This window comes from Tetrahymena thermophila (genome assembly GCF_000189635.1).
Source record: "Tetrahymena thermophila SB210 genomic scaffold scf_8254712, whole genome shotgun sequence".
Taxonomy (NCBI): Eukaryota; Ciliophora; class Oligohymenophorea; order Hymenostomatida; family Tetrahymenidae; genus Tetrahymena; species Tetrahymena thermophila.
The window spans coordinates 208,444-223,263 of NW_002476477.1; the positions used below are offsets into that span (position 1 = coordinate 208,444).

General features: G+C 21.8%; 3 protein-coding genes across 3 annotated transcripts; 1 reads left to right on the forward strand and 2 right to left on the reverse strand. All coding sequences in view use genetic code 6, as the record gives it.

Moving 5' to 3' along the window:
* Positions 1–486: 486 nt before the first annotated feature.
* Positions 487–2,824, forward strand: TTHERM_00804740 (kinase domain protein; the record flags this gene model as incomplete). Its single annotated transcript, XM_001012423.2, has 3 exons — positions 487–538; positions 655–2,443; positions 2,728–2,824. The coding sequence occupies 3 exons, from the start codon at positions 487–489 to the stop codon at positions 2,822–2,824; spliced, it is 1,938 nt and encodes a 645-aa protein (XP_001012423.2).
* A 3,524-nt stretch (positions 2,825–6,348) lies between these two features.
* Positions 6,349–9,602, reverse strand: TTHERM_00804750 (serine/threonine-protein phosphatase PP1; the record flags this gene model as incomplete). Its single annotated transcript, XM_001012424.3, has 10 exons — positions 6,349–6,494; positions 6,560–6,654; positions 6,722–6,782; positions 6,840–7,443; positions 7,738–7,865; positions 7,931–8,015; positions 8,299–8,431; positions 8,786–8,846; positions 8,909–9,010; positions 9,497–9,602. The coding sequence occupies 10 exons, from the start codon at positions 9,600–9,602 to the stop codon at positions 6,349–6,351; spliced, it is 1,521 nt and encodes a 506-aa protein (XP_001012424.2).
* A 1,736-nt stretch (positions 9,603–11,338) lies between these two features.
* TTHERM_00804760 (hypothetical protein) lies at positions 11,339–14,702 on the reverse strand (the record flags this gene model as incomplete). The annotated part of the gene is made up of 6 exons (XM_001012425.2): positions 11,339–12,139; positions 12,193–12,306; positions 12,375–12,639; positions 13,309–13,685; positions 13,736–14,102; positions 14,164–14,702. 6 exons carry the CDS (start codon positions 14,700–14,702, stop codon positions 11,339–11,341), a joined length of 2,463 nt encoding a protein of 820 aa, XP_001012425.2.
* Between the last annotated feature and the right edge of the window lie 118 nt (positions 14,703–14,820).

Here is a 14,820-nt window from a genome sequence, read left to right on the forward strand (position 1 = left end):
AAACTGACCCAATCGAGAAAAAAATATTTAATTTTACTAATACAAATATTGGTATTGGTGAAACTCTAAAATTTACAAATTATTTAATGTTTTATCCTATTACCATATCACTAAAAACATTAGATATAAGTAAAGTAGTAACCTTTTACTTACTAAACTGGACTATAAATTTACCATATAGTTTACTTTAAAAATAAAGTAATAAAATTCAAATTTAGGAGTTAAATAAATAAATATCTATCATTCAATAAATGAATAAAGGAAAAAACATTAATAAAAACCCTTGATTAATTTTGAATAAATAATTTTTAAATATCCATCAAATAAAAATTTAAATATTAGTTTGAATAAATTTAAAAACAAATAAATTTTTTTGTATTTAAAAAAGAATAGTTAAGAGTATTAAAAGTATTCTTTTTTTTCTAATAATTTATATTTTGAATACAATAAAATTTTTGGATTTACTGCTATCTATCTGCATAAACAATGGTAACTAAAAGAGATAAAGATTATATCTCTACTGAAAAAAAGATACAATGTAAAAAATTTTTAAATTTATAATGAATTAAATTTGTTTTGATGAAAAAATATTTTTAATTAATAAGTAGGAAATTAATTATCAAAATTTATAATTTAATAAATATCGAACAAAAGTTCAAGGCTTTTAATAAAAATAAGAAAGTAATCTTAAAGAAGGATATATGTATAAAATATAATAAAGTCTAGTATAAAACTAATACACAAATGAAGTTAAAACTGAAAGAAGTTTTCCTAAACCAATAGAAATGTTCAATTAATAAAGAATATATTAAAGTAATAGTTTTGGATAATTATTTTTTAGTAATCAATTAAAAAAAAATAATGACTAATCTGATAGGATTAAATCTAGTAATAATACCTAGTAAGAGATTGATTTGTAACATGAAGCACAGAATATTGATCGCAACCATGTAATAGATGATATTGAGAGTCATTCATAAAGTAAATGGATTAGCTAAAGAAATATAAACCATTCTATCGGCTAATTTAAGTCTGAAAATTATATAAGCTATTAGATTTAGCATCTCTAAAGTTAGATAATAAAACCTAACAAGGAAATGTAACAGAGAGTTAAAATATTTTATAAATCTTGTGAATTAAACAGATAATTTTGGGAGATATTTGGAATTTAGAATAATAAGTAGAAAAGATAAAATAATTAACAAATTAGTAGAGAATTAGTATAAACATAAAATTATGAAAAATAAAGGACTATTCTAAAAGAAGTTAATGAAAAAAATAGGACTGTTCTAGAAGTTTATGAAAATAAAGACAAAGTCTTAGTAAAAACTAGAATTTATAAAGAATGTGACATATTTATAACCAAAAAGATTCTTTATTCAGACCTAAAAAAAAAAGACTCCTTTGAAATAAGGTTTAATAAGGAAATAAAAATATTAGAGTAATTAAATAATAACAATAGCGAAATCACAGTTGAATATAAAGGTTCAACAAAACCTAAAGAATAATTAAATTATAACAATAGCGAAATCACAACAGATGAATCTAAATGTCCAAATCCTAAACTTAATGAATCAAAAGATACTTAACCTCTCACATATGAGATAAATATGGTTTCAGGGATGAAGAATTTGTATAACATAAAATAATAATATGAAATAAGCAAAAAATATGATGATTATGTCATTTTGCTGGAATATGCTTTCTTTTAATTACTGTCTAAATTGAATGAAATGCATTTCTAGGAATAAATAGCTCACTCAGATATAAAGCCCTAAAATATTATTTTAGGATACGATTATAATTTTTACTTTATTGATTTCGGAGGTTCGATTAATTTGAAAGACTAAAATGAAATCCAACAATATTTAAGTACTTATACTAAAATTTATAACTATGATTACTTCCTTAAAATGCAAAAATATGATGATTGGACAATTTAAAGAATTATTGATTGTGAGACTATACAACTATTATTAACATTCTTTAATATGATTGATATAAAAGACAAAGGATATAATATGCTAAGAATTAATGGAGATACAGAAAAATTTAAGTAAATTTTAGAGCCTGAATTTGAGGAATTCGCAGATATGCTAATAAAATATTTTAATTATATTGTTAAAAAATAAAATAATAAAAATACTCAAATTCCCTAAAATTAATATCACTTAATATCTAACTTGGAGGGAAGATTTGAGAAAATAATGAATAATTAAAGAGATATTCTCTATAATGAACAAACTAATATTTATGAGCTCAAATTTATCAATAAGTTTAGCATTTAAATAATAGAATATATTTTAGAAACTACCCCTAACTGTTCTTTTGATATGACAAACGATACATTAGTAGATTTATAATTTAACGATGACTAAGATTATAGTAAAAGAAAGTATTTGGATTTGTTTCCAAAATTTTGTAGCTTTTTCAAATTGAAACAGTAGAATATTTTATATTTAGCTTTAACAAACCGTAAATTCTATTAAAAGGCTTAATTTTTAAGCAATATAATTGATTGTTTGTCTTAAAAAGAGAAGGCGGTGATGGAATATGATAGAGAATTAATGTTTTAAGTTATCAACCTAAATAAGTGTCAAGCAATTCACATTTGCTTTAATTAATCTGAAATTTGGTTTGAAAATAAATAAAAAAATAAATAAATGATATTTAAAATCTAGAATATTTCTTCATAAAAATCCAATAGTATATTTTAAATTTAATTAGAATTCCAAGATAAACAAGGAATTCAAAGTATTCTCGAGAATATATAAAATCAAGTTTATCAACAGTAATTTTTAACTAAGATTATAATATCAATTGACCAAAAATTAGTAAATTGTTTCTTAAATGAGTTTGATAAATTAAATTCATCTTGTGAAAATTCTAACACTTAGCTATATATTTAAATAAAGGCAGATAATGAATAATATTTTTCTTCTTCTTACTTTTAATTTCTATCTTCAGAATGCCAGCTTAAGTTCATTTTAAATCTTTAATCAATTTCTGATTTGAAATTTTAAGAGATAGACACTATTATAAATAAAGATATTTCAAATTCGATATTATTTTTGACTCTTTATAAAATCAATGAAAATTAAAAATATACAAACTAAAAATACAGTGAAATTTGTAATGCAAAAAATTCAATAATTTTAAAAAATAATCACTTAACAACTCATAAATTAAACTAAAAATTAATAGACCTTATCTTCGAAATACAAACATAATCAGAAAGCGACAAATTGCAATCATAATAAGAAAGCTACAAATTGCAATCATAATCAGAAAGCGACAAATTGAAAAAATAACCAGAAAGAGACGAATAGCAAACATAATCAAAAGAAAGTGAAAATGCAAATAAATAAAAAAAAGAAGAAATTATTTAAGGCTATTGCTCCACTTCATAAAAAACATAAAATATGCTTTAAAAAACTTTTGAATTTGAATAAAACCTGCTTTTGTATAAAATTTCTTTTGTAGATCATAGAGAGAATCTTGAAATTGAATACAATGATAAGTTATTTTAGAAAGTTTGTATTTACAATTAAAATGAAAAATATGTAATTAAAGATTTTAACACAACTATATATTTCAAAATTGAAGAATCTTAAGCAAAGTAATTAGAAGGATTTGAAAAAGATTAGTTAGATAATTTAATTTAATCATAAAAAAGTGAATTAAGTTGCTTAAATTTTAAACTAACTTGTAATTAAAAATTTAACTTTTTAAATTATAACTTAATAACAAAGGAATAATTTTAATTGATCGTTAAGTAAGTCCAATTTAAGAAAAATGGCATCTTGAGATTTAAGTTTTACAAAAATAAATTCAAGTTTGAAGATTTTTTTGAGATGTTGACTGAAGTGATGAAACTTAATAAGTTTTAACTACTTTCGTTTTAGCTGTTGTTAGCTGAAATATCTTTTGATAACATTTCTTAGATAGAAAAAATTTTTGAGCTTCTTTAAGATAAAGGAATCAACTATACTGTAAATTTGTAAAGCTGTCACATAAAAACAATAGCTGACATCTAGAAAATTGAGTTTTGTTTTAATTATTAGAGTTTTCTGTTTGATTTAAAATAAGAAAAAATAAAAATAATTCCAAACATTACTTACAGTTAACCAAAATTAGATCTTTGCATTTAAAAATTAGGAGAACAATTAAAAATTTAAAACTCCAATCTGAAATTCTATCAAGTTGAAGTAGAAAAAAAGCAATATCAAGTAAGCTAAAATTTAGAATAAACAATAAATTATACTCCAAAAATAAATAAATAGCAAAATGACATAGTCCTCAAATTAATTTTATCAATTTTTTTGATTTCTTAATATATTTCTTCTATTTTTATTGATAATTAAAGCAATCGTTATTCTCAGTTGTGGTTTCTTGCTAATTTTACTGATTTTGCTGTCTTTATTCTGTATCTATTTCCAATATTATTTTTTAAGCAAAACTTTGATGAAATCTCATAAAATAATTTATTTAATTTATTATTTTCTAGCTCATAACAAAAAATGTTTTTGATAATTTCGCTTGAAGTTTTACTTTTGCTTACATTTAAATATTACAAGCATGATTTTTGCTAAACCATATATCTAGCTCTTAACTCTATAATAAAGATAGCTACATTTAAATTCTGCCAACCTTTAATATTTTCAATAAAGATGTCTTAAATAAATTCATTGATATAGATTATAAAAAATAGAGACAAATTTTATTTATGCATCTATATTCTCTCAAAATTAGTATTACTGATGATCATAACTAAAGGTACATGAAATAATTAAAATAAATAGAAATTAAACTATATATGAAGTATAATAAATATCTTTCAACAATCTTTTAGTTATCATATTAATTTAAAAATATAATTGCTTGTTTTCCTGTATAGTTAGTTATATTGCCCATAAATATTAATTATTTGTTGTAAAAATTAGAGACAAAATTTATCTATTCATCTATCTATATTCTCTCAAAATTAGTATTACTGACAATCATAACTAAAGTTACATGAAATAATTAAAATAAATAGAAATTAAATTATTAATAAATCATAATCATTATCTTACTAAAATCTTCTAGTTATAAAATTAATTTAAAAATTTAATTACTTATTTTCCTAAATAGTTAAATTACTCATAAATATTAATTATTTGCGATTTTAGTTTGAATATTAATTTAAAAGTAGTTGCTTAAATAGTTTTCTTGCTTTATAATTTTTAGTTCTTTGTGAGCATATTATATATATAAATTTTTTGATTAGCAACCTTTTAAGAAACCTTTTTTTATTTAAGAAAATTTATTTTTTTAATTATAAAAAAGAAAAATAACTCTAAAATTAATTTTAAATTATTATTAGTTTGATTTTTTCTATTAAATAAAAGAAATAATAATGTATTAATATCATTCATGAATAATTCTAAGAAGCCTAGCTTTCATTTAAATATTTATTTTAAACAGCTAAATGAAAGAATAAACAAAATAATAATTATTCTTGCTTTGTTAAAAATTTTTGGTATCTTTTTTATTAATATAAAATCACAATCAAATTAATATTTAAATTAATTTACCTAGATTATTAAGATTTAAGATTATTTCATTAAAAAATATGTTAATTTAGAGTATTTTTTTAATTATATATTGTTTTTATTATCCAATAATTAAAAATACAATTAATTAATTCTTTTGAATCGGAGTATTTATTTTAAAATATTTAAAATTTTTGGTAACAAACAAATTGAAAAGTTAAAAAAAGGGAAAAATTATTGAATTAAGTGTTTGCAACTATGTTTATATGTATTTGTATGTATATATATATGTATATATGTATAATAATAATAAGAAGAAGAAATAAAACAAATCAGCCTTTTTGCATACTCATCCGAATCTGATAGATGACTAAATAGATATTATGAAACTTATAACAAATGTTTCATATATAAAAGGTTAAGTTAATATCTATCTATCTGGTCATTTAATTACTTAAATAAGAATGTTTGTGTTTACAATTAGTTTAGCTAATTAACTTATTTATATATTTATTTATCTATCTATCTATATCTGAAAGATCTGAAAGAATAGTGGATTGTTGGTTAGTTGGTGGTTGGATTTTTATGAAAAGGAAGGATATAAGTAAAATGAAATTGAATTAAATTGATTGATTGATTATATATTGAGCAATTAATTATCCATGATTATTTAATACCAATATGAATTTTATAATATACTTTATTTATTGATGGATTTTACTAAAATTTGCTTATAATTTCTAGCTTCATGCACTAACGGAATGATCTTTTAAATATATATTTTGTTTAAATTTCTTCTAAGTCATCTGCTTACTCATTGATGTAATAAATGTTGCTATTATGGTGGGATTTGCTGCTATTGAGATTATTTATTTATTGATGAATTTTCTTTAGTTGAATATTCGGGTCTTTTCTCATTAACAAGATCAGCTTTTTTGGCATTATTAAACGAGCTAATTGCTATTATTATATTTTATTAATTTATATTTCAATTTGCATTATTTAATTAATTTTTATATAATTACCATCATTCATGGCATTTGTATCCAAAAGAAGTCCTCTAGGAATCTTATTATCAGGGCACTGACCTTTAAGCTTTACTATAGTTTCTGACTCTTATCTAATTTTTATTTTTAAAAGAATTTATTAAAGTTGAATTATTCTTTGTTTGCTTATTTGTTTGTTACCTTAATATTTTTTACATTTTCATCATCTTAGAAACGAACTTAATTTTGCTTCTTAGTACATCTTTTTTTATATTAATTTAAAGCTTTTTTCAATAAAAAAATAATAAATAAAAATTACTAGCAGCTCCTTCTTTTTTAGTTTTTTCTTTAGTTTCTTTTTATTTATTTGACAAAGTTTAAATTTATTTAATTTCAGAGGGATCTAACTCACCATCTGAGTTTTCGTCTTCTTCTTCTTGTCTAAGTATTACATATAGCATTTCAGAGATTTTTTCTGAAACAAAAGGAATACTCCATGTGAAAATATCCATGAAATGTGGTAATAAATAAGGGTGTTGAGTATAGTTAAATTGTTAGATATTTAAAGTATTGTTTTCAAATTTAATAACGGCACCTTTATTATTATACACATCACAGTAATTAGGAGCACTAAATATAGTTATAACAACTGGGAAATCACTTCCTCCATTCCAACGATGCATTTTATATCCATCTAGTTAGGCTTCATGTGCACGAATAATTGAAATCAAGTTGTTGCTTTCTAAAAAGCGTCTTACTGCGTCATTACCGTAGAAATAACTGCAACCACGGACATCATTCTATCTGTATACATGTTCACAAATACCATCTTCGTTATCAACTGGATCACTCCACAACATATCGCAGAAAAGACCTTATCTTGGAGGTTCTTTAAATCTATCAAGCTTTTTGATATCTTCAATCTAATCATTTTATATAATATATTTATTTTAATATGGCATATTTGCTATCTTTCTTGCTTTTTTTCTTTATATTTTGGCTAATATTAAGATATAAATTTTTTTATTTCTTTTCAGGTATTAATTATTCCTATTTTATTTTTGTTTGGAATAGCTTTATGTGTATATGTGCTGTTTAAATTTATTTTTGCTTTTTATTTTCTAGCTATTTAGGTAGATTTAATGTTAATTTATGGTGCAAAAAATTTGAGAGAAAATATAAAGAAAATTTTTAATGTGAACAAATTTTATTCTTACTGTTTTTAAATCAGGAGAGATACCACCGTGAAGTGCTAAGAACTTTCCATTTACAATACAAGATAAAGGCATTAGATCGAAAGAATCCATGAATATATCATATATTTCCTAATCAAATTTGTTCTTACCTTTTAAAAATAATTAAATAATAATTAAAATTTAAGAATTTTAGCAAGTTGTTTTTGTTTTTTACATTCGTCTCTAAAATTAAAAAATGAAGTCATTTATCTGCATTCGTGATTTCCTCTCAAAAAATAAACAGTTTCAGGATAATTAATCTAATTTATTTATTAATTAAATAATTTAAATAATAGTTTAATATCAAATACTAAGCTAAATCGAAATCTTTTTTTCATTTTCAATATTGAAATTTTGTTTCAATTTGAAGATTTTATTTAAAGAACAAACGTGAATATTTAAACTAAATTTTCTTATTCAAAAATTCATGCCTAGTACATAAATAAATATATAAATCTTTTTATTGTTGTTTTTTGTTAGCTTATCAAGTTATGTGATTGATTGTTCAGTTTGCAAATAAATAATCATTTGTTTGTTTATTACCTTAATTGCATAAAGAAGTATAAGAACTTCAATAGAAAATGATCCTCTATCAACAAAATCACCTAAAAACAAGTATTTAGTATTATCAGGATTGCCACCGACTTCTAAAATTTTTAGCAAATCGTAAAACTATCTAAATTTTATTACAATAAATAAATTTTTTAAAAAAATCTCTCTTTTTAAATCTCTTTCTCTAAAGATCCTTCATAAAGCTAATGTTTTTAACAATATTTAAGATGTTTTTGAACTACATTTCATAGTCTTTTACTACTTTTACTTGCTTTTCTGATTAAAACTTAATTGTTTACAGCTTTAAATTCTTGCATAAAACTTTAAATTGAATTATTTTAAATTTGAATAAATTTGTTAATTTATGTCAAAGGGCAAGCTAAATGAGCTGCTCGTGTTTATAACTACTGCTTTATTGTTTGGTTTTAGAGGAGAGATAAATATTTTGCTTTTTGAAGAAGAGGATTTAAAAGATTACCCATGAATATCACCTACTACAGTTAAAGGGTCTTATAAATTGAGTAGATTATTTTCGTTTCCTAAAAATTTTATGAATAAATTGTTAAGAGAATTATCTAAGTGGCTAATGAAAAAAAAGTACTCATGATTTTATTGCAGTCTGCTACTAATCTGACTAGATCTTCCTTCTCTATTCTTCCTTCCTTTGAAAGATGATCTTTAATTATTTTCCAATCTGGCTTATCTAATAAAAAGAATAAAAAAATTAGGTCTAATCTATAAAAATGTGCATAAAGCTAAATGATTTGCTCTTGCAACTCATAATTTCCTTTATTATGGTTTGTTTAGCATCAACTGCATTTCAAATAAATTTTTAATCTGCTTGTATTTTATCCCTCTTTATCTGGACAAAGACTTTTAAAAAATAGTTTAGTTTCAAACCTAAACAATTAAACAAACAAACTATCTTTCTATCCTGCTTAGTCAAAAACCTTTTTAAAATAATTAATCCTTGACAGCTCCATTAACTTAACTTAAAATAAATAGATTTATATTAGACCATATTTTGGATATCAAATTTCGTGCCATCAGCATTAAATTCTATCGATTTAGAAATAATGCTGGAATTATTCTCTGCTTTTTTATTTTTGAAATGCAGCTAACAAACAATAAAAAAGAAATAAACAAATAAGAGTTGAAGGAGTAGTTTTAATGAATTCTAATATATTACTACTGTTCTTGTTAGGCCATATTAAACTTCTTGATAGAGGACGGTGAGGAGGAGGTCTGACACTCTTTATGTGTCTGTCATTCATAGGGTCACTTAAAGGATCCATTCTCACACTATCTATTTCTCTACTTAAAATTTATGGGATTATGCTTTGTTAATTAGCTTTGAGTTTTTTTTCAATCTTAATTATTATTTTCTTAATTCCTATTATTTTTTATTGCCTTTTTTATTTGATTTTTTATTTAATTTTTCTTTCTCTTCTGTTTTTATATGAATTATACGCATTAATTTATTAGTTTTTTTTGTTTATTTATTTGCTTGCTTTATTGATTTATTGATTGATTGATTATGTGAGTGTTATGTTTATCAAACAATACTGCTTTCTTGGTTTATTAGCAAATAATTTATTCTTTTGATACTTTTTAATGACCCTTTTCAATTTTTTCTTTTTTGATTATTTTTGGTGTATCAAATAAGCAAGGAAACTAACAAATTTACGAATCACGCAATCATTATTCTTTAAAAAGTGAAACAAAAAACCTCTTTTGCTTTATTTATATTAATAAATTCTTTTTCTTAGGCAAATTCAAGATTTATTTTGAATTAAATTGAATCGCCATTTAAAGGCATAAATACTTTACAATGCGAAAACCATTTCACTCACTTGCGAATCTTCATTCTTAGAGAGAAAAATATACGATTGAAAAGAAAATAGATTCATTTAGATATTTATCAACGTTAATATATTTATTATCACAAACTAAGCTTTTTGTACTGACAATTCTAAATTTTCATTTTCTTTTCAAAAATTTTTGAGCGATGACAAAAATTTTCGATATAAAATTATAAAGGTTTTTTCAAGATTTTAGGAAAAAAACGAATTTAAAAATAGTAATTTTTTAAGCTGTTTAAATAAAAAGTGATTTTATTTACTCTTATTTTAATCGTTCTATATTTTAAGAGAATTTTCTTAAGTTTACTAAATACAACTAAATTCATTCATCTCAGCTTACATATATTATATATAGACAGTATAAATCTTTTTTTTTTTCTTCAAGATATTTTTCTTACATTGAAATTTTCTTACAAATTTTTAAAAACTAGAAAAACAAACAAATTTTTTTAAAAAAGCTTGAATTTGATTGAATTAACTATTTTTATATCTTAAAATAACTCGAACATAATAATTAAGCGTTAAAGAATCCAAATAAATCTTTTCGCTTATTAATTAGCTTCTCAGCTTATTCTTACTGAGTGATATTTTAAAAATCTGATAGAAGACATCTCTCAAATTTGTAAATATTTTCAAATTTATTAAAAATAATTTAAATTTTTTATTTTGTTAGCTGATAAAAGCGACGATAATTCAAACAGCCTTAATCGTATCATTATTATAATTACTGGAAAATTAATTAATTTTTTTTTGTTTTAAATCTTTCTTTCTTTGCTTTTTGAATGAGAAAAATATTAAAAAATAATCTTTCTCATTCATTTTTCAAATAAAAAAATTAATTTGTAATAGAGCAAAAAATAAATTTTTCATTTACTAAAAAGATATTTTTTATTATGAAAATACCTAAAAAAAAATAAAGATAATAATAATAAATAAGATTTTTGCTTTTCTTAATTAAATAAAAGAAAGTTTTAGTAATAAATTTAAAGAAGATAAAAATATTGCTTTAATTTACTTTGATTTATTACCATACAAATAATTTTGTTACAATATGTAAAATTTTACAATCTATTTAAATTACTTACATTTCTTACACTTCAAAAAAAATAAATAAATAAAATTTGTTGATTCATTTTTCAATCAAATTTTTGCAAGATGCAATAAATAAATCAAAAGCTTGTTTTTATTTATCTCTAAGAATCATTCTAAAATATCTCAATACAATTTTACTTCTTCACTTTAAAGTCTTCATCGTTTAGAAAATTTATTTCATTTTCAGAAAAATTTTATTAAGATGTTGAATTCTATTTTTTAGGCATTTAAGTCAAGGAATTCTACAAATCTGCTTTATTTGGAGATTTTTTACTTTGCCTTTATGGATATTATTCTTTGAACTCTTAGCTATGAGAATTTTTTTTTGTATTTTAGAATTCAGCTGCATTACTTTAGCTCCTTTTTTAGCTTTCGTTTGTATATGATTTATCTCTTTTGGTTCTATAGTTTTTTATATAGAACTATAGCTGCTAAGTTTGCTCTTCTATAATTTCTTGCTTAATTTCTTTTTGAGCTATGTAATCGCTGCTTAACGTATTTAAGCAAGTAATTTAATTTTGTTATTAAATCTATATAAGAGGTTTGAGTGGTCTTCCCTTAGAAGAGCTTCTTTTATATATATTTCCTATTCCAGATGGAGTTGCAGGTCTTGAATTATAAGGAACTGAAGCTGTAGTTTTAGGTCTTCCAGTATGAGAGCTGACTGTTGCATAATTGCTTGTTTATGTTTAATAGTTTTCCTTCATTACAGATCCATCTGCTTGAAATTACGATTAATTGAATGCGTTAAATTATTTTGAAGCTTTTCTTTCTATACTGTAATTCTCTTCTTCAGTTAAAAAATTTATATTATTTTTTATAATTTCTTTTGCCAATGTAGTCTTTTCATACGGACTCATGCTTCTGCTATTTGAATTCTATTTATTTTTTGAAGTTGTTTTCTTATATCATTAAAAATAATTTTAAGTACATTAAAGTTATTAAAGTTGCTAAAAGTAGCATTCATGGCAGGATTCAGCATCATATTTTAGTTGTGCATTTTTTCAAATAAACAAGATACATTTTCTATAGCATTTAATATTTCCTATTAATCAATATCATCATTAATATTTATTTAGTACTTAATTTAAAAATTTTTCAATAAACTTTTACCTTTTTTCTAGTTTATAACGACTAGTTTTCGATACAAGGAACAAATTGTCTCATAAAATTTAAAAAGTTATGTGATAAAGTGAGCTGATTCTGATTAATCCTTTTCATTTCCTTATACATATCCTCAGTATTTTTTTTACTAGTTTTTTCATTCTATAAGCTAATGATATGGGAATAATCAGCTTTCTTCATCAACTCTAGTTTGACTGTATCAATTAAATCAGCAACTTTGTTTTGTATGATATCATATCTTTAAATTTATTCTCTAAAATATTAAAATTTTCAATAAATCTTTCATTATAATTATAAAACCACTAAAAATCAATCTATTTTTGCTTTATTTTTTCAAATAAAGATATTTACAAAATAATCCATTTTACATTTTTTCTTAAAAATTAATTATGCTGTTTATTTTAAATTATTTCATTAATTTATACTAAAATTCAGAATCATAAATCATAAAATTTATTTTCAAAGATAAAATATTCTAGCTAACTTTTTCAAGATTATTCAAAATTTTTATTTTATTTTATTTATTAGAAAAATACAAGGAATAAATTTTAAATAAAAATATTTGATAAATAAAATAAATGATCTCAATCAGAAAATATTTATTGTGCATAGTTGAAATTCAAGAAATGTATAATATTTATTAGATTTATTTTTATTTCATAAATTTATGCTAAATTCAGAATCATAAATCAAAAAATTTATTTTCAAAGATAAAATATTCTAGCTAACTTTTTCAAGATTATTCAAAATTATTTTTTTATTTTATTTATTAGAAAAATACAAAGAATAAATTTTAAATAAAAATATTTGATAAATAAAATAAATGATCTCAATCAGAAAATATTTATTGTGCATAGCTGAAATGCTATAAATTTTTTATATTTAATAGAATGATTTTAAAAAAATAAATAAAATTAATTACTTTATTTCCTCCTTGATTAGTGGAAATAGCTAGGATTTAGATGAGGAGAATATTATTTTATTATTTTCTTCATATTTTTTTTCAAATTATTTCATATTTTATTGGTGTTCTTAATTTATTTAAATTAATACATTTTCAAATACTGATTTCTGTAGAAAAGATTCTTCCATTTATTACTCTAATTTTTTAAGCTCCATTTTTTCGCATTTAAATAAGAGAGATTCATCGATTTTATTCATAAAATCTTCAAAAATCTTTAGTTTTTAAACACATTATTCAGTTTCTTTTTTACTGGTTTTAACGATAGGGATTAAATGCTCGTAAATATGCTTTATATGAGTTTAATGCACAAACTAAGCTGACCACTATTTAAACTCCTAATTATAAAAAAAATAGATTAAATAATATTATTTTTAATTTGACATACTTCATATTCGTTTTTATCAACTTTTTGATTCAATTTAGTCCTAGTATCGCTGATAAGCTATTCCATATTAACAATTTTTAAAGTATTTTGCTCTCTAAATTTTTCAAACTAGACAACAAATTTTTTGTGCAAATTTTCAGCCTTTTAGCTGTATTCTAACGACTAAGCTTTTGTTTCGTATTAATTTGAAATAATTTTTAATATTTCCTCCTTTGACTTGTTTAGCATAATTTCTGATTGCTCTGAAAAGTATTTCTTATTTACAATTTATTCCATTGTTTAATCTAGGGTTTGCATCTTTTCTAACAAATACTTAACACTGTCTTTATCAGCTAGCAGACTCAAGCTATTACTAAAGTTTGTTAAGCTATTTTAAAATTATTAAATTCTTCGTTAATTTCTTTAATTTAATTTGTAAATTTAGATACCTAATTTTTATTTAGTCATTTAAGTGCTTAATTTCTTATTTAGATGGCTTTTAATCCAAATCAGCACTCAATTTACTTGTATTTTATTCTAGTAAAAGTATCTTTGCAGCTTATTATTCAATTCGTGTAGTGGCGCTAGTTAATTTAGTTTTTACTTCTTTAACTATTTCTAATTTTGCATCTACCTTATCTTCGATTTAATTTAATATAGACAATGGCTCCAACACAGCTGAAGTACAATACACTTTTTCGTATAATTTCTCAAATTAATTAGAATTTAAATCTACATTTTCCTTGATAAACTTTTCTTTAATCTCTTAAATGATTGGATTCGGATTGAAATTGTTTATTTTTATAATTGGCTAAATTGAATTTAAAGCTTAAGTTTGCTAATCTAATATTTAAATTAGTAAAATTGAAAACTCCTATTGCTATTTTAGCTTATTTTCTATTTCATCAATCCTTTAATCAAAACTCTTCGTATTTTCGTTGCTCTTTATTTGGATTTTAGTGCCATTTTCATTTTCTTAATTAATCATTTTAGTAGGAAATTGAAAATTCCAAATATATTTTAAGCTACTTTTGTTGTATAAATGTTATGAAAGTTAATAATTGAATGGAATTGTTTCTTTTCAAGCTATTACTGGTAAATATTAA